This window comes from Heterocephalus glaber, unplaced genomic scaffold (assembly GCF_053883595.1).
Source record: "Heterocephalus glaber isolate CG9 unplaced genomic scaffold, H.glaber_assembly_v1.0 deba00001687, whole genome shotgun sequence".
Classification (NCBI taxonomy): domain Eukaryota; kingdom Metazoa; phylum Chordata; class Mammalia; order Rodentia; family Bathyergidae; genus Heterocephalus; species Heterocephalus glaber.
In genome coordinates, this window is record NW_028258412.1 from 23,492,382 (window position 1) to 23,509,478 (window position 17,097).

At 65.2% G+C, this 17,097-nt stretch overlaps 1 protein-coding gene across 29 annotated transcripts in view; it reads right to left on the minus strand.

Annotated features, from left to right (window-relative positions):
• Ncor2 (nuclear receptor corepressor 2) overlaps positions 1 to 17,097 on the minus strand; it is a 125,190-nt gene that overhangs the window by 1,706 nt on the left and 106,387 nt on the right. For 16 of the 29 annotated variants that reach the window (XM_087198248.1, XM_087198246.1, XM_087198251.1 and 13 more), the window contains 20 exons: positions 16,917 to 17,021; positions 16,637 to 16,740; positions 15,348 to 15,498; positions 14,109 to 14,249; positions 13,806 to 13,892; positions 13,142 to 13,428; positions 11,768 to 12,122; positions 10,593 to 10,814; positions 9,302 to 9,553; positions 8,782 to 8,931; positions 8,562 to 8,705; positions 8,290 to 8,485; positions 6,724 to 7,250; positions 5,770 to 5,913; positions 5,532 to 5,677; positions 5,055 to 5,248; positions 4,278 to 4,427; positions 4,022 to 4,167; positions 3,406 to 3,459; positions 603 to 830 (listed from right to left, as the gene is read on the minus strand). In XM_087198248.1, the coding sequence (XP_087054374.1) occupies positions 603 to 830; positions 3,406 to 3,459; positions 4,022 to 4,167; positions 4,278 to 4,427; positions 5,055 to 5,248; positions 5,532 to 5,677; positions 5,770 to 5,913; positions 6,724 to 7,250; positions 8,290 to 8,485; positions 8,562 to 8,705; positions 8,782 to 8,931; positions 9,302 to 9,553; positions 10,593 to 10,814; positions 11,768 to 12,122; positions 13,142 to 13,428; positions 13,806 to 13,892; positions 14,109 to 14,249; positions 15,348 to 15,498; positions 16,637 to 16,740; positions 16,917 to 17,021 (3,783 nt within the window). The remainder of the gene's footprint in view (positions 1 to 602; positions 831 to 3,405; positions 3,460 to 4,021; positions 4,168 to 4,277; positions 4,428 to 5,054; positions 5,249 to 5,531; positions 5,678 to 5,769; positions 5,914 to 6,723; positions 7,251 to 8,289; positions 8,486 to 8,561; positions 8,706 to 8,781; positions 8,932 to 9,301; positions 9,554 to 10,592; positions 10,815 to 11,767; positions 12,123 to 13,141; positions 13,429 to 13,805; positions 13,893 to 14,108; positions 14,250 to 15,347; positions 15,499 to 16,636; positions 16,741 to 16,916; positions 17,022 to 17,097) is intronic. The other 13 variants (XM_087198261.1, XM_087198260.1, XM_087198269.1 and 10 more) reach the window with 7 other exon arrangements.

Here is a 17,097-nt window from a genome sequence, read left to right on the forward strand (position 1 = left end):
ACATGGCCGGACCCAGCCCGGCACCGGGGGAAGGGGTCACAACGCCCTTAGGCTGCCCTGTGGCTCCCGAGGCCCTGGGGTTGCAACCCTGAGCCTCATGCCTCAGGCCTCTGCTGGACCCTGCGTGTTGCCCAGGATGGCACCAGGGCCAACGGGCTGTGGCCCCTGTGCAGGACCAGGACCCCAAGGCCAAGCCGGACCCCACTAAGAGCCTCAGGGTCAGAGTGGCCAGCTGAGCCTCAAGTCCTCGCTCAGCGCCTGCTCCGAGGTGGCAGGGGACGCCAGGGACTGGGCCCTGGCCAGCTGTCCCCCATCTTCGCAGCCCGGGTAGGCCCTCTCCCACCAGGGCCCCAGGAGCCAGCCGGAGCCCCAGGGGTGGGGCAGGGCATGGGCAGCGGTGTCAGCGTCTGCGGAAGCAGCGGCAGGGAGGCACCGGGTGTCGCCCAGCTCAGGGTTAGCAAACTACAGAACAATGTCCAACGCACGAGTCACACAAGCTGCAAGCTCTGGGGTCAGAGGACGCAGGAGCGAGGAGTAATAACACCGGGTGGGCGAGCGGGCGGGCGGGACAGACGGGGCGGGCAGGCGGGGAGGCCGCAGACCTGGCGAGGTGAGCGCAGGGTCACTCCGTCCGTCAGCAGCGGTTATGGGCATAGCGGCCGCGGGGAGGCTGGCACTGGCATTCAGAGGGTTAAAAGCATTGGCGCCGAGTGGCGGGGGCTCTTCCCACTGATCATATTTACCCATGAGCGCCTTTCTAATTATGGCCTCCAGCCCCATGTTGGTGCTGGCATGCTCCGGCACTGCCTGGCTTCTACAGGTCATTAGGCCTGGGATGGAGAGAGACAGATAGACGAACGACAGACACACACACACACACACACACGCACACACACACACACACGCGCGCGCACACACACACGCGCGCGCACACACACGCACACGCACACGCACGCACACACACACACACACACACAGGGGGCCGGGCGGGAGCCAGAGGGGCGCGGAGGGGGGAGGAGAGAGAATACACAGTGAGCACATTTTGCAAAGCAACACGTCTCTTCATTTCCCTCCCCCTTGTCCTGCAGGGTGGTGCTGGCAATGGGAAGGGACCTAAGGGGACCCCGGAATCCCTGGGTGTTCCCAGGCAGTGGAGCTGGGGAGGGGAGAGGTCCCCAGCCTCATTTCTACTCTGCCCTGGGAAGTCAGAAGCCTCTGCTCAACTCCAATCCTGACCCCTGCAGCTGCTGCTGCTGCTGCTGCTTTTTAACTCCAGTGGCTTCAAAGCGGGGCCAGGAGGAGAGAGCTGGCCTGGCCAGGGGCGGGGGGGGGGGGCTTGGGGTCTGGCATTGAGCCTGAGCTGGGCACTGACAGTGGCAGGACAGGGCTGGGGGTGAAGATTCAGTCCGGCTCCTCCAGGGGCTGGGGAAGGACCCAGGGAGGGACGGTGACCCGATCGCCTGCAAGGCTGGGAACCCAATGTCCTTGCTGGACCCCCAAACTGGGCCTGCCTCTCTGCCCCCATCCAGGAGCCAGAGGAGAAAGGTGCAGAGACGGTCGGGGGCGGGGCTGGCAGCCATGCAGTTAGTGCATGCGGGGAACAGGGTAGAGCTAGAGACAGCTGACGACCACTCCGCCCAGCCCCAGCTGGCCTGGCCCTGGGACAAGGACAAAGTAGTGGATGCCACCACCTGGTCCCGAGCAATGCTTCCAGACCCCGCTGCGCAACCCCGCTAAGCCCCTTTTGGTTCCCAGGTTTCCTTTCTCTTTGAACCACGCAGGAGGACTCTGCAGACCCTGGCAGGCAGGACCTCTTCTCGGCTCTCTGGGTACCCAGATGTGACTCTCAAAACCTCTCCCAGAGCCCTAGTCCGACCCGCCTACCCAGGATCCTCGCCCAGACAGCGGGGACATGAAGGGCCGCACATGGGGCTCCGTGTTTGCGAACCAGCCACTCCCCTCAGAGCCCCACTTCTGGGAGGCCACTGGCCATACAGCTGCACTGCTGGGTGCTGCCCACACCACCTCCCACCAGCATTAAAACGCCACGCCCATCAAGGAAAACCAGGATTTGCAACAGAGATAGAAAAGAAGTTAAAATCCCACACATTCAGCAGACCCGGGAGAGCAGCAGTGCCACAGGGCAGACCCAGGCCTGACAGCTGCAGTGCAGCGGTGCTGCGGGGCTTCTCCCAGAGGTCGCGGCCCGGACCGGACAGAGCCCGCTTGGATGGGTGTTTCTCCACTGAAGGCCAAGTCTGAGTGCCAGAGAAGGGGCCTGCGAACTGTTTTTGGGGATTAACCTGCATTAAGGGAGAAAATCTGGGCGTGGCGGTGATGCCTGTCACCCAGCCTTCCGAGAGGCTGAGGCAGGCGGACTCTAGGTCCGAGCCCAGCTAGGGAACTTCGTGAGACCCTGTCTCAAAATAGAATGTGAAACAAGGGCCAGGGATGCGGCTCAGTGTGAAGGCCCTGGGTTCAAGCCCTAATTCCACAAAAAACAAAGTAAAACAAGAACAAAAATCACATATCGCTAACATCCACATTTCCGTACCCATCTTCACCAATCTTGAGCAGTGTGAACTCCAGCACGCCTGTACACCAGGGTGTCTGATGGCCATGCCAAGGGCTGGGAGACCCACAAACCCTATCTTACCATCCTGTTTCCACCACACGGTCTCCGTGTGAGCCCTCGAAGGGCCTGTGCGTGTCCAGTCTGGGCGGATGACGCACCCCTGTGGGACCCCCACTGCCCCCATGACCTTGGGTAACAGCCAGAAGGCCACCTCCCGCTCGCCTCGCTTCCGGGGCACAAGGTCCCTGGATTCCACCTGGGAGGCCGCTGATGCCCACCCTGCTGGCCTCAGCTCCCGGCAGGGGCACTGTCCTCAAGAGCTCTGGGACAGACCCCAAGGCACCCCAGCTCCGCAGCCGCCCAGGGTGTCCTGCGCCACGGCTCCGGGCTGCAAACCCCAAATTCCTCCCTGGGGCAGCGGAACGTCCCGAGGATGCTGGGAGTAGATCCAGGGCCATAGACGTCTTAGATTCTGGCTTCTGACCACATGTGGATTTTACACCCCCTCCCACGTGTGCCTGCATCTGACATGGCAAAAAATAAGGTCCCCTAGCTCCCCGGCTGGCTTCTCAAGGGAAACGGAGGTGCTGCCCACAAACCCCCGGCCAGGCGTGCTGCCTCCGCCTGTGACTGGAGCAGGTCGGCTCTGGTCCCCGCTCACTAAGCACAGGTGACCTCGACCCCCTCAAGCAGCGGGCGCTGTCTACACCGACGACAGCTGGCCGGCCTGCCTGCTGCGTGCCTGGCTCCTCCTGCGGGTTGCCTGAGACCAGGAGGAGGGACTGTCTTTGGTCGAGGACACACTGGGGCCTGCGGGCGCAGACAGTTACCTGCTCCGGTGATGGCCGGCATGTTGAAGATCTCCGTCCCGGGCTGGCCAATATCTGAAGCAGGGACAAGATGGGTGAGACCCACGGCCCCAATCCCCGAGCTCAGCTGCTACCACCCGTCCCGTGTGGGGTCCCTGTGCAACGTGGATCTGCCCCATGCCGAGGGTCGCAGGCTGGGCCAGGGCTCGGCCTGTGTTCCTCACTAACCCGCTGCCTGGGGCACTGACGCTGCTGGTCCTGGGCCAGACAGGGTGGAGCCGTGGCATCTGTCCCCACTCTGGGCCCGGCCACCCACCCATGCCACCATCTGCAGGGGCCACGTGCCAGACACTGCACCAGGGACTGGAGTCCACACCCAGCAGCCACAGCAAGGTCGGAAAAGCATTGGAGAGGCCTCGCCCCAGCCCTGAGCCCCAGGCCACTGTGGCCAGGGTTCTCTGGGCACCTGCTGTGCGTGGCAATTCCGTGCCGTGGAAGGACTCAAAAGCATTGAGCCAGGCAGCATGGCCTGGAACTCCAGCACTCGGGAGGCTGAGGCAGGAGGATCGCCTTGACTCTGAGGCCAGCCTCGGCTCTGCAGTGGCCACGCCCATGCCAGAGTCAGATGTCCCCTTACTGTATTCCGGCTCCGTCCGGCTGTGGGTGTTGAGCTTCTTGTTGATCTCCTGCTTCTTCGACTTGACCATGGCAGAGTTGCTCTCCGTCAGCTTGCTGAAGAAGGCGGGCGGCTGGCTGGTGCTGCCTGGGGACTTGGAGCCCATCCTGCCAGGGGACAGGGCGCTGACTGGACAGCTGGGGACCGGGCCCCTGGCTCCCGGGGCTGTGTCGCCCGCCCGGAGCCCACCCGGGGCCAGGCTCTGCACCATGAGCACCTGGCCTCCACCTGCTCCCCGTCCCGGTACAGCAGCGGGTACATGGCACTCCGGGGGTGCCCGGGCTCTGTCATGCTCTCAGGAGGAGAAACGGGTTCGATGCCATCCTCGCCGCCTCCCAGGACTGATGTCTTGCTTGGCTCTGGAGACCTGGGCAGAACAAGGGTCCAGGCTGCGGTCAGAGCCGACCTGCAGGAGCCGCCCCGCCCCGGCCTGGCCAGCTCCGCTGTCCACCAGGGCCTGGCAGGCTTCCCTCAGAGGGCACTGGGTGCTGCAGGCCATGGTGGCCTTGGCCACCCGCCCTTCCCCACCAGCCTTTAAAGATGCAAAACTAAAGCCAGGTGTGGTGGCACGAGCCTGTCATCCCAGCACTCGGAGGCTGAGGTGGGAAGATCAGAAGTTCAAACCAGCCTGGGCAACGTGGTGACTTAACAACCTGACTCAACATAGAAAGTGCAGCTCAGCGCAAAGGCCCTGGGACTCCATGCCCAGTGTTGTGCCACCCCGGGCAATGCCTCCCATCACCGCAGCGCTCTGTGGCCTGTGAGTGTGCACCTGGATGCACGGGCATACAGATGTACGCACACTGGAGGCCAGGACACGCAGGCAAGCGAGTTCCTGCTGAGGATCCGTGGCACGAGGCGATGCTGCAGGTCTGACCAAGCCCTCGTTGGCTGCTGCAGGTCCCCTGTGCCAGGGACCAGCCCAGCCTCAGTTCTCCACCCACGCAGTGCACCAGGAGGGCCTGCCTCTGCCCAGCTGCCCCTCTGGGCTCACCTCTTGCCCCCCTCACTGTGCGGGGAGCCTTGGGCTGGGGTGCTGTGCTCGGGGGGTGGGAGGTAGAGGTCGCTGGGCGGGCGGCGGAGGTCCAGCACTGGGCAGCTGGCTCCAGGGAAGGAGTAGAGTGGGGCGGGCAGCGGGGTGCCGAGCTGCTGTGGGTGGTGCCGTGTGTAGTCCTGCGTGATGACCTCCTGCGGGCAGAGCAGTGTCAGCGGCCGCCCTGGAGACAGAGCAGGTCCCTGGCTGGCTGGGACCTGCCCACGGCCTCTGGGCCCCAAGGCCTGCAGGCACCAGGAAGGTCGGGTCCGAGGTCTCCCCAATGGCCCCAGCGAGTTGGACCTGACGCCCTGCACCCACAGGGCAGAAGATTGGGGTCGGGGTCACGGTGTCCGCCTCTGGGACCTCACCCACCCCGCCAGGCCCCAGGAAGGGAACCGTGTGCACCGCCCTCCCGGGCAGGGGGCGCATAGTTACACTGATGTGCTGTGCCAGGGTGACCACCCGCTGGTGACCTTTCACCCCGGGGGCAGTCTGCAGCAGCGGGCTGGATGCGGGCTGGCTCTCGGGCAATGGCCGAAGGTGCGGGAGGTGGGCGGCCTCCCCTCCAAGCTTCCCGGGGGCTGCATGGAGAGCAGGGCCGATCAGGGGGTGCCTCAGTTTCCCCATCTTCGGGACAGGGTCATGGGCGTCCCTGTTTCATGGGGAAGGGTACCTGGCTGTTTGTGCCGCAGCTCCCCCTCCGGATGGCCCCTGTCTATCTCCTCCAGATGCTTGGGGAGCCCCTTATCGTGGGTCAGGCTCGGGGAGCTCACTGGGCTGATGGGTTCCACCCCTTCTGGGCTGTAGCCATGGTAACCTGCAAGGGGTAGGACCAGGATCAGAGGTGGGGCAGCACCCAAGGGGCAGGCTGGCTGGGGCCCTGGTATGGAGGGGACAGCTGGGCCCGGGTGTGAACCCTAGTGCACCAGAGGGCCTGGGCAGGACAGAAAGGGCAAAGGGAGGGTCTGCAGAGACAGAGGCAGACAGACGCTGCGTGGGACAGAGCAGGACATGAGGAGGGCAATAGCTGCGGGGGGCCCCGCCTGGACCCCAGCCTGGCAGGGGGGCGGGGCTGTGTCCCAAGGGCCTCCCTTCTCCCCAGGGTGCAGGGGCTGGGAACAGGGAACTACAGGCTCCCTGAGGTCAGGGCGGGTGCGGAGTCAGGGCCCCCAGCCCCTCCGGGACAATGTGGGTGCTCCTCCCCTCCCCACCGGCTCCCTGCCTCAGTTTCCCTCAGATTCACACACAGCAGCAGGCAAAAACTATCAACCTCTGCAGGCCCCCTGCAGCCCCACTCCCTGCTCCCCAAACGACGGTGCAAAGGGGCAGGTGGGAGGTGCAGTTGGAGTCCAAATCACAGATCCATTCATTAAAGGAAAAAAGCAAAACTCCAAAAAAAAATAGAAAAAAGAAAAGAAAAAAAAAAATCACGTTCAAATGATGTGCAAATAAGGAGGAGCCCCGGACCAGGAGGGGCAGCGGCCGGAGAATCATCAGAGCGTGCAGATCGACAGGGATGGGTTCGAAACCGAAACACCGAAACCAACGAAAAATGGGGGGAAATAAAAGCAAAGGTCTGGAGATGTCTGGCGGCCACGAGGGGCGGGCAGCGGGCCGGGACTCTTACCATGGCGAGGGGAGCCGCTGGCCCGCGAACCTCCTTCTCGCGGCCCCTTATCGTGGGCAATTTGACGCATGATTATCGCGTCTATGAAGGTGGCCGCTGTCAGGGTGGTCTTACCCAGAGAACGGAGCTCCAGTCCCTGGATGGAAAAGGGTTTACTTTGAGTCTTTCCCCGGTGCGGGTCGGAGGCCGAGGTGGGCGCCGGCGGGTCCGGGCTGGCGTGGGGTGCGAGGCTCTTGGCTGGGGTGTGGGTGATGGCCGCGAGACTGGAGCTGGGGGGCACGAGGGGCCGGGGCTCGCAGCTCTTGCTGGGGGAGGAGGCGGCCTCCCGGGCAGGGGGCTTGGCGAGGAAGGCATGGCCGGTGTCTGCTCGCGGCCGCTCTGTCCGGGCGGCCCGCGGGGCCTCCTTGGGCAGCAGGACGGGCTCCACGAGGGTGGGGTAGGCCCCATCCAGAGTGCTACCCAGCGGGCAGTGGGCGGTGGGTGGGAATGAGGCAGCCAGGCGGACAGGAGAGGAGGTGGAGGTGGACCTGGGGGAAGAGAACGGGGTCAGGCGGCCGCCGACGACCCCGGACACGAGTCCCCACTGCCCAGGACCAAGGGACGTCCGGATGCCCCACTGCGCCCGGATACGTCTGCCCCTTGACTCGGACCCGCACAGCCCACCCACACACCCACCCTTCACGCCACTGCGGCCTCGCCCGCCTCTTTCATCCACCTTTCAGTCACCACCCCACTGGCTGCCTGGTACTTCCAGATCCTGGGGATCCGGCAGTGAACAGCACAGACAGGAGCGCTGTGCCTGTGCCCAGGACACCGGCTACACGCAGTCAAGGAGTCGAGGACCCCGCCCAAGTGCGGTGACCACTCCGCAGCCACACGTCAGGGTAAGGAGAGGCCAGGAAGCCGGCAGGGTGGGCAGGAGGGAGCTCAGGGGTCACAAGGGGCAGGTGAGCCACACATGCAGCAGACGAGAGCCCCACGGTCGCCAGCGGTCCCTCCCGGCTCCCATGGCCCCTCAGCAGCTCCACCTTCCAACCACACCCCTCACCGTCCACTCGTCAGCCAGCCTGCACCTCATCTGCTCAACCCCTCACTCACCCGGCCATCCTCCCGCCTCTGCAGCCTGACCCGCCCATCCGCCCATCCTCCTGCTTCTCTGATCCAACCATTCACCCATCCGGGCATCCAGCCAGCCAGCCAGCCATCCTACTTCTCTGTCACATCCACCCACCCATCCTCCTGCCTCTCTAACCCCACCTATCCACCCATCCAGCCACCTAGCCTGTCACCCGCCCACCTGAGCCTCATCCACCCCCACCCTCCCCCCACCCGTGTCTGACCCCAGGGTCCCTCCGTCCACCTGAGCATCCCGCTAACGCAGCCAGGCCTCCCCACGCCCCACCGCCTGCCTCCCCACCTGTCACCCATGCAGCACCTCGCGATCGACCCACAAGTCTGTCTCCCCACCCTCCCGCCTGCGCATTTCCCGACCCCCCCAGCACCCCCTAGACCCCGCGCCTCCCAGCTGCAGGTCTGGAGCCCACCTCCCAGTGCCAACCGCCCCACCTCAGGACTGTGGGCGTGCTGGGCTCCACAGAGGTGATGATGCCCTTCATGCCCGTGTTGTGCAGCACGCTGGGCCTCTGCTGCAGGGCATCCTGGGTCCGCGGAGAGATGGGCGAGTGCTGGTGGGTGTGGCTGGCAGGGCGGCTGCTGCTGCTCCCGGTCCCGCTGCTGCCACTGCCGCTGCCCTGCTCTGTACCTGGGGACGGGCGGCCGGGTCAGGGGACCAGGGCTTGTGTGGCCGCCAAACCCGGCCGGGCAGGGACGACACCCACCGGGCCTCCAGATGGGCGCATGCTCCACGGTGCTGGCGGACGTGAGGAGGGGCCTGTCCCGCTCCCGCTCCCGCTCCCGGTCTCTGTCCCGCTCCCGCTCAGACGAGGACACGGCCGTGGCTTTTGTCAAGTGTGTGGGGCCTCCTAGGGGACCAAAGCAGACACTGGGCGGGCTGCACAGCGGCAGGCACGAGGGCGGGCCCCGGGGACGGCCGTCTACCTGGGGACAGCGGGGAGCTGCTGTGGCGGCTGCCAAAGGGCTGGGGTGCGGTGGGGAGGTAGGCGAGGCGGTCCATGGCCGGGGCAGGGGTGCCGGGCGTCGGGGGCACCAGCACAGGCAGGTGTGGCACTTGGGACAGGTCAATGATGCCTGGGGAGGACAGGAAGCTGGAGCCGGGCAGAGGAGGCCTGGCTGCTGCCCCTGGACAGGCCACTGGACAGAGAGCACCCAGGCCCAGGGCAGGCCCCTCTCCCAAGCTCCGCCCGCCCACGTCTACCTGCCCAGGGACCACACCCTCGGAGCAGCTGCTGGGTCTCCTCAGTCTACAGTCGGCCCGCGCAGTCCTGCAGGGGCCCACGGTGCCCGGCCCCTGCTGGTGCCAGGCTGTCCACAGCTGTCTAGGCCCCCGAGCACTCCGCGCGCAGCAGCCCCAGCTGCGGGTGCCGGGCGTCACACACTGTGTGTGGATAGCCAGGACAGGTGTGCTGCTCAGAGACCCAGGACTTGCCGCCCCACCCACCTCGTGGGCCGGTGGCGTAGTTGAGCGCCAGGGAGGACTCGCGGGGTGACAGGCCGCGGAGCATGTCGGCACGCTGGGCCATGGCGGTGGCGGCGTTGTGGTGCATTTGCTGCGAGGTGATGTAGTCATTGATGATGGTCTGGCGGTTCTCCAGGGCCGCTGTGTCGGGGTAGCCGCGGATGAGGTATGGTGGGTACAGGTGCGGGTAGGTGGGGTTGGGGGCCAGGTGCCGGGGCAGGTAGTAGGCGGCGGCTGTGGAGCACCGGGGCGAGGTTAGGCGCCCAGCCCGCCCTGCCCGGCACAGTGCTGCCCCGCCCCGCCCTGTCTGAAGGCTCCCACTGCTACGCCCCTGGGGCTGCTCCCTTGCAGGGCTGTAGCCAAACACAGTCAACACTTCAGTGAGAAAAGCTTCCCACAGAGAGAGCCTCATGGCCACTGACCCTTCACACAGCCCTGGGTCCTCGGCACTTCTGTAGCAGCTTGGAGCCCTCTTTCCTGAGCCTCGTTAGCTGCCATGTCATGGCTGCCTCCGTCATCTGAACTTCGGGAGGAGCCGGAAGCCTCACGGTGCCAGACCCAGTGAGTAGGGGGATGAGCACACGGCATTGTGTGTTCATGAGCACGTGGCAGGGGCCCGAGCTGTTCTTTTATCACATCTTGTACAGACACTCGGGAAAGGGGGCTCCGGAGCTGAGCAGAAAGTGGCGAGAATGGCGGGATCAGTGTGTCCAAAGCGAGGGAGGACTGTGCACGGGTTCAATGGCAAGGCGTCCCTTGCTATAATAAAAGCGGCTTAAAGAACTGCCCCCGCAAGCTGGGGACTTAGCTCAGTGGTTTCGCCGCCTGCTGCACAAGCCCAAGGACACAAGTTCGATCCTCGGTACCAAAAAAAAAAACTACCCCCGAAAGCCTCGGGGTCCACAAACGCCTGCGCCCCGACAGACATGCGGGAGCAGCTCCTCGCACTGTCTGTACGCTGAGTCTCCCCTGCACAGGGGACCGAAGTGCCAATCACTAATGAACCCGAGCAGGGCACCCTGAAAAGACACAGGTCCTGACTGTGAGCTCAGCCTACACACGTGAGCCCTCGGCTGATGTGCTCGCAACCCTAAAGGCACTGATAGGGCCTGCAGGAAACGAAAGTCACTAGGAAGTGTTTAAGCAGCAGTGTCCCTCGAATCCTGCTCTAAGCCAACTTCTTCGCGCCTGCACGGCTGGGTCCTCCTCCCCCCGGGCCTCAGTTTCCCTCCAGGAGACCATGGGCCAGCACTCTCGGGGTCCTGACACTCACCTGCGTCAAGGGGGATCCCTCGGGAGATGGGGGTGGGGTCAAAGGCCAGCGGGATGTGGCTGCGGTAGAGGTCCACGCCGCTCACACCACGCAGCAGGTGCTCGTAGGGGGAGATGGGGTGCGGGTGGAGCTCGGGCACCACGCTGTGTGGGGACTTGGCGACCTCACGGGGCGTGGACGTCAGCTTCCGGTCCTGCGGCGTCTTGCTGGTCAGGAGGTTGGCTGCAGGGACAGCGGTGGGTGGGCTCAGCGCACGCACAGCCGCTTGGCTCCGCCCCTCCCTCCGCCCCCCGCCCCCCGCCCCCCGCCTGCTCTCAGTTCACTTTCCTTTCCACTTACTCATTCGCTTTGCTTAATCCCTTTTTAAGAAATTCATTTACTCATTCATTCATTCGTCCAACGACATGTTCACACAGTCTCTATCTGCGACTCAGTGGTGTCCAGTGCTTATCTGAGCTGGGGTCAGCCAGGGGACAAAGTCCTCGAGCCCCACAGAGGTGACATTCAAGGTGGGAGACAGGTAAGGGGCCAGTAAACCCATGAGGATCTCAGAGTGATAAATGTTCCAGGGGAACACTTTAAATGTCAGAAGATGTGCCCAGAGTTGGGGTGAGGTGGGGGTTCCCACATCACCCGGGCGGCGACAGAGTTAGGCTGGAAAGGGGTCAGTGAGTTCCAGGGGTGACGGGCAGGGGTCAGCACGTGCAAAGGCCCAGCACGCAGACAGCTGGGCCCACCTCCATCCCCACCTCTGGCACGAGGGGAACAAAGATGGGGTGTCCACAGCCTGTGCAGTGCAGGAATTTGGCAGGGAATTGCAAGGAGAGGTGGGAGGCCCCAACTCGCAGGCATCCTGGGCTACGGTGGAGTAGCTTTGCCTTTTTCTAAGTTTAGAGTTGCTGGAAGGCAGTACGCCGAGGAATGGCATCATTTGATTTTCCCAGTGCTAGGGACTGAACCTGGGCCTTCACACGGAGCTGCATGGCCAGCCCTCTTCACGTTTTCCTCTGAGACAGTGTCCTGCTAAGTTCCCTAGGTTGGGCTTGAACTTGCAAGCCTCCTGACTCGGCCCCACCACACCTGCCCAATTTAAATTTTTAAAAGCGTCTTGGTGTGGCAGGATGCTGGGGGGACTGGGACGAGCTGCAGACGGACCCACGGCTGCCCCCACTCACTCTCCTGCAGGCGTGGCGTGGGCTCCCGGGTTGTCACGGGCGAGCCTCTCGGCAGGTGGCTGGCAAAGGGCGCAGTGTGGTCCTCGTAGGTCAGTGGGCTCTGCCTCGGCTTACCCAGCTCAGGCACCACGACAGGGGCCCCGCGGGTGATGGAGCCCCCTGAACCCCCCGAGGCACCAGGCCGGCCTTTGAGGCTCTCCTCGTAGCAGACACGCTCGAGAGCCCGGGCGTCGGTGACCACATCGAGCGGGAGCATGGGCGGGAAGGTGCGACCAGGGCTGCCGATGATGGAGCGCACATCATGCTTCTTGGAGCTGGCAGAGGACGCGCTGGTGTCGTACTTCAGTGGCGTGCCCTGGGGGTTGGGGGCGCCATGAGGCAGGAGCGTCCCAGGGATACTCAACCCTTCCATGCCACCAGGGACCGAACCCACTGAAGCTGTGAGCTAAGCTGCTCTCCTTCCTCTAAGTCACAGGCGCCGGGTATTCTGTCCTAGCAAAGGCAAGGGGACAACCCCGAGCCTGCAGGTGGCATCCCGGGCCCGGCCGCCTGTTCCCTGTAACGTGGGAGTGACACACCACACCCCCACGGGCAGGGGACAGACGGCCCTGCTGAGGGGAGAGGGTCACACTACCCCTGACCCGAGGCTGCCTGGGTGCCCAGGAAGGGGCAGAAAGCCCAGTGGAGACCCTGCGGGCGGCAGTGGGCCCTTGGGCAAACCCTCCACACACGGCGGCACTCTGGGAATTCAGCAGCAGAGCCTGGCTCCCCTGACCTGGGCCGTGGCCTTGGGCACTGAGCTTGGGACTGAGCTTCATGTCTGCTGGGCACAGAGACAGGGTCCCGGGCATGGAGCAGCCAGGACTCCGCCTCCACCACCGTCCTCTCTGCCAGCCTGGGACCCCGGACAGGGCAGGAGAGCATTCCCATCACCTTCAAGAGGAGACGCCCCCACCGCCAAAGGAACACGAGCGGCAGCCTGGCCCTGCCCAGGACACAGTGGGCACCGCCCTCGGCTGCGCCATGCTCGGGCTGAGAGCCCACCGTGCGCACTCCGCCGGCCCTGGACAGCGGTGGCCTCTCTGTCCTCCCCACCCCCACCCTTCTTCCCCTCCTTCCCATTGGGCTCCCGCGACCAGGGCGCCACCTGCAGGTGGGAGAAGGGGACGCTGAGAGGCACATGGTGCAGACTTGGGGCATCGCTTTGGGGCTTCACAGTCAGCCAGGGGGTGCTGTGTAACCCTGGGTGAGCTCCTCAAGGTCTCTGAACCTCAGTCTACTGACTGGCAAATCGGGGACGGGGAAAGAATCCCCGCCGCACTGCACATGGCCGCACCTGGGCAACAGAGCCCTCCCCACGTGGCAGAGCCCCACCTGGGTGATGGAGCCCTCCTTCAGTGGCCGTGGTGCCAGGGGCAGCTCGGGCGTGTGCCGCAGCTCCTCACGCGGGATCTCGTGCACGGAGCGGCCGGCCTCCTTCACTGTGGCCACCAGGCCCTCGGGGGCCGGCTTCAGCTTCAGGGGGCCCAGGGCATCCAGGGACCGGCCCTGGTAGGCCTCGGCCAGGTCACGAGGGGGCGGCGGGGAGCCCTCCCGCTTCAGCAGCTTGGCCTCGCGCCGCAGGGAGTCCTCCTGGGCCTCCACGTAGGAGCGTGGGATGCCTGCAGGCGGCAGGGGCGAGCTGACCCTGGCTTCCTGCCCGCCCGCCCAGCTGCCCGGGCCAGACCCTCCCCGTGCCTCGGGGCTCGGGCCGGCTGCTGTCTGGAGCCCAGGATTGGGTTCCTGGCAAGCTGGGCAGCTCTCACCGACTAGGAGGCGGGAAGGCAGGGCAGATCTGCCCGCAGTGCCTGCGCAGCCCCTGCCCTGTGCCCTCGGCTCACACTGGCACCTGCACACAGCAGGTGAGTGACGCTGCCAGGCCAGGGCGGCATCCTGCCCTCTCTGCCACCACACCCTCCCTCAGCTTCCACCCCCGCCAGCCGGTCACGGCCACCCGCCTCCCTCCAGCCTGGGGCTGGGCCGCGGGCAGAGGCAGCACCTTGCGTGATGGAGCCGCGCAGGTGGTGCTGCTCTTTGAGGTGGTGGGGGCTGTGACGCTCAGGCGGGATGGCGCGGCCCATGAGACCTGGAGGAGAGGGTGCGGGCATCACGGACTGGACGGGTCTGTCACCGCCCAGGGCAGCACAGGACCCCATCTGCTTCCCCACCCCGACCACCCTCCAGGGGGCACTGAGAGCTGGATCCTCTCCTGGACCCACTGTCCTGTGAGTGGGAAGACCTGGCTGGTGGCCCCGGGCCCCACGGCAGGGAGGTGAGGGGTGGCAGGAGTGTATGCACCCACCCTCGATGCCGGCAGAGGTGATGGCCCTGCCCACGCGGCCCTCCATCATGTCGTAGGTGCGCTTGGGCGCAGTGGGCTCATGGGCGGGTCCGGAGCTGCTCCTGCCATCCTCCTTGGAGCACTGGGACACCAACATGGCACCTGGAACCACACGGCATGGTGAGGGCCCTGCTGCCATGTGTGCACCCCATGGGCACCTGCATGGCCGGGTCTGAGCAGCGGGGTTTGCTGCTTTGGGGCCTGGCAGCTGCCAGGCTGAGGACACCCCTCCCGCATGTGCAGAGTCTGGGATCAGAAAGAAGCTGCAGGAGCCGCAGCCTCGCCCCAGCACTGAGCCCTGGCTTCTGCTCCTGCATTTGTAGCTCAGGAATGGGCACCTGGAGGGAGCTGGGCTGACGCTGCCCACGGAGCCGTTGGGTTTCCCCACTGATTCGGAGGCCCTGGACGCAAATAAGAGGCCCCACAGCCGTCCTAGCCGTGGCAGTGAGAGCAGATTCAAAAGTGACAACGGAGGCTGCTGAGCCCCGAGCTTCGATTCTACCCAAGACTGGTAGGACACAGGCCGACCGCCCACCTCGCCTGCTGCTGGGGGTCCCCAGCACCACACCCCCGCACTGTGCAGGGAGACCTGCACCTGGCCCCAGAAGAGGAGAGGGGCACAGCTGCCAGCACCAAGGGAAGACCTAGCTGGCCTCACCTGCACCCACACCCACCAGGAAGCTCGGATCCTACCACCGGATCCCCTAACCCTACCCAGGCTCCCTGGATCTGGAGCCCAGACCCTGGAACGGCAGGGTTGAGGCACAGAGCTGAGGCCAACATGACCCGCAGCCGGGTTGCGCCCTTTGGAGACAGTGCGGCCACTGCCTCTCACACGGTGTCCAGGAGGGTCACGCAGAAGGACGCCGGCATGGCTGTGCCCCATCTCCTCTCTGCCTGCTCTTGGGCCAGACCCCAACCTGGCTCCCTGGCTCCTTTCTAACCAGCTGAGGCACGGCCTGTGGTGTGGGGACAGCCCGCTGGGGCAGCCTGGGAGCTCACGGGGTGGGGACAGGGCCTGTTGCAAGTCCTCGTGGTGTCCCCAGGCCTGGCACAGGGCTGGTCCCAGGAAATGTCATGTGACCAGATAAGCTCTGCTCCCCGGTCCTCCCCGAGTCCCACCTGGGCACAGGGCTTGCAGCTCCAGAAGGGGTAAGGCCCTGCCTGTACCCTGGTGCTGCCGCCGCACCCTGTACTCACCCTCGTAGGACAGCACGTGGCCCTTCTTGCCCTCGTAGATGACGTGGCCCTTGGGCAGGCCGTCCTCACGGCCACGGTCCAGGCGGCCAGGGCTGTCCTCCCCCACGATCCTGGTGATGGTGCCCTTGTAGAGCACGTCGGCCGGAGTGCCCTGCGGGGTGAGGGCCTGTGAGCCCAGCCCAGGACCCCCCAACACCACTCGCCCGTCCCCTTCGGGTGCGGGGAGGCTCATGGGACTGCGGACAGGGCCTCCTGAGGGCCAGAGTGGGAGTGGGGGCCTGTCCCCCATGTGGGTTTCAGTCACCAGCATCTGCCAGGTGCCGGACCACGCATCACACACCTGGTTTTCGGCAGACCAGGACCGGGGCCCAGTCTGGGCCAACTGTGAAACAGCCCTCACCGTCTCGGGACTGGGACCACTGCGCTGGGGCACCCAGCCTGCACCCCTAGATGCCCCGAGGTGTGCCACCAGACATGGCCAAGACCTCCCACCCACACACAGAAGCACCAATGTGGAGGGAGCACGCAGACGGATTCACGCCGACCACAGGTGGCCGCACGGGGCCTCCCACCCAGTGACTCCCAAGGACATGAGTGGGGTGGTCCCAATGCAGCTCTAGTGTCGGACGGTCACAGGGGCCTGCGTACACCGCACTCTGCGCCTCGGTCTGCACTTCCACAAAGGGCATAGTTGATTCTGTGTCCCCAAATTCTGAGGGGCCCCCCAGGAGCAAATGGGTTCCGTGGCCCACATCGTGATCCTCCAGGAGGGGTGGCAGAACGCCCTGAACCCCTGGGCTTCCGGGCCCCCAGGGCATGGGCTGGGACTCCACATCGCCCTGCCACCTTGCAATACTGTGCTTAGGGCGGAGCACAGGAGGCCACACTCGGGAGGGCATGGGCAGGGAGGGGTGTCTGGCTAGGGAGGACAGGGCTGAGTGCACCTGTCACTGTATCTCACACAATCGTGAGGCCTCAAGTTCCACTGCTAATGTGCAGGTGGGTGTGCATCCAACACAAACACACCACTCTACCACATGCCGGGACCCACCCACCTCTCGGCCTGCATTCACTCTGCTCCCCAAGCTTCCTGCCCACGTACAACCTCCATGCTGGCCTAAGTGACTCCCAGGCATCTGCACTTACAGCATTTTACTGACAGCCCTGCGGCTACTCCTCCGCGTCACCCTGCTCAGCCACCACCGGGGCAGCACGGTCTGACCCACGCCTGGCACCACATAGGAGAGGCACCAGGCCCTGTGCCCAACGCCCCTGCACCTGGTACCTACGTGCGTGATGGAGCCACGGTAGGTGCCGGGGCTCTCGGGGGGCGCCCGCGTGCTGGGGATGCCCCGGGTGATGCTGCCGCCAAGCACAGAGCCCAGAGCCGTCCCTGGAAAACAGGAGAAGTGGGTGGTGGGCTCTGTGCCCATCCTGGGCCTCCGGCCCAAGAGCGACCAGAGGTCCTGCTCAGGTCTCACGGGCAGTGGCTGGGGGGATCTGGGAGGCGGCACCGCCCACTGCTGCCCCTGCCTCCTGGGAGGCTTCAGGGACAGCGTGCGGCCTCACCTCGGAGCACGGACGTCTCCTGGGCTGTAGGCACGCCCAGGCTCTCGGAGGGCCCGGCCTGAGCCCGGGGGGACAGCTGCTCCTGCTTCACTCCACTGAAGGGCACTGGGGGCAGCAGCAAGAGGGTGAGCCCACACCCAGCAGGAAGCCTGCCCCCACCCCACCCCAACCGCCTGGGACC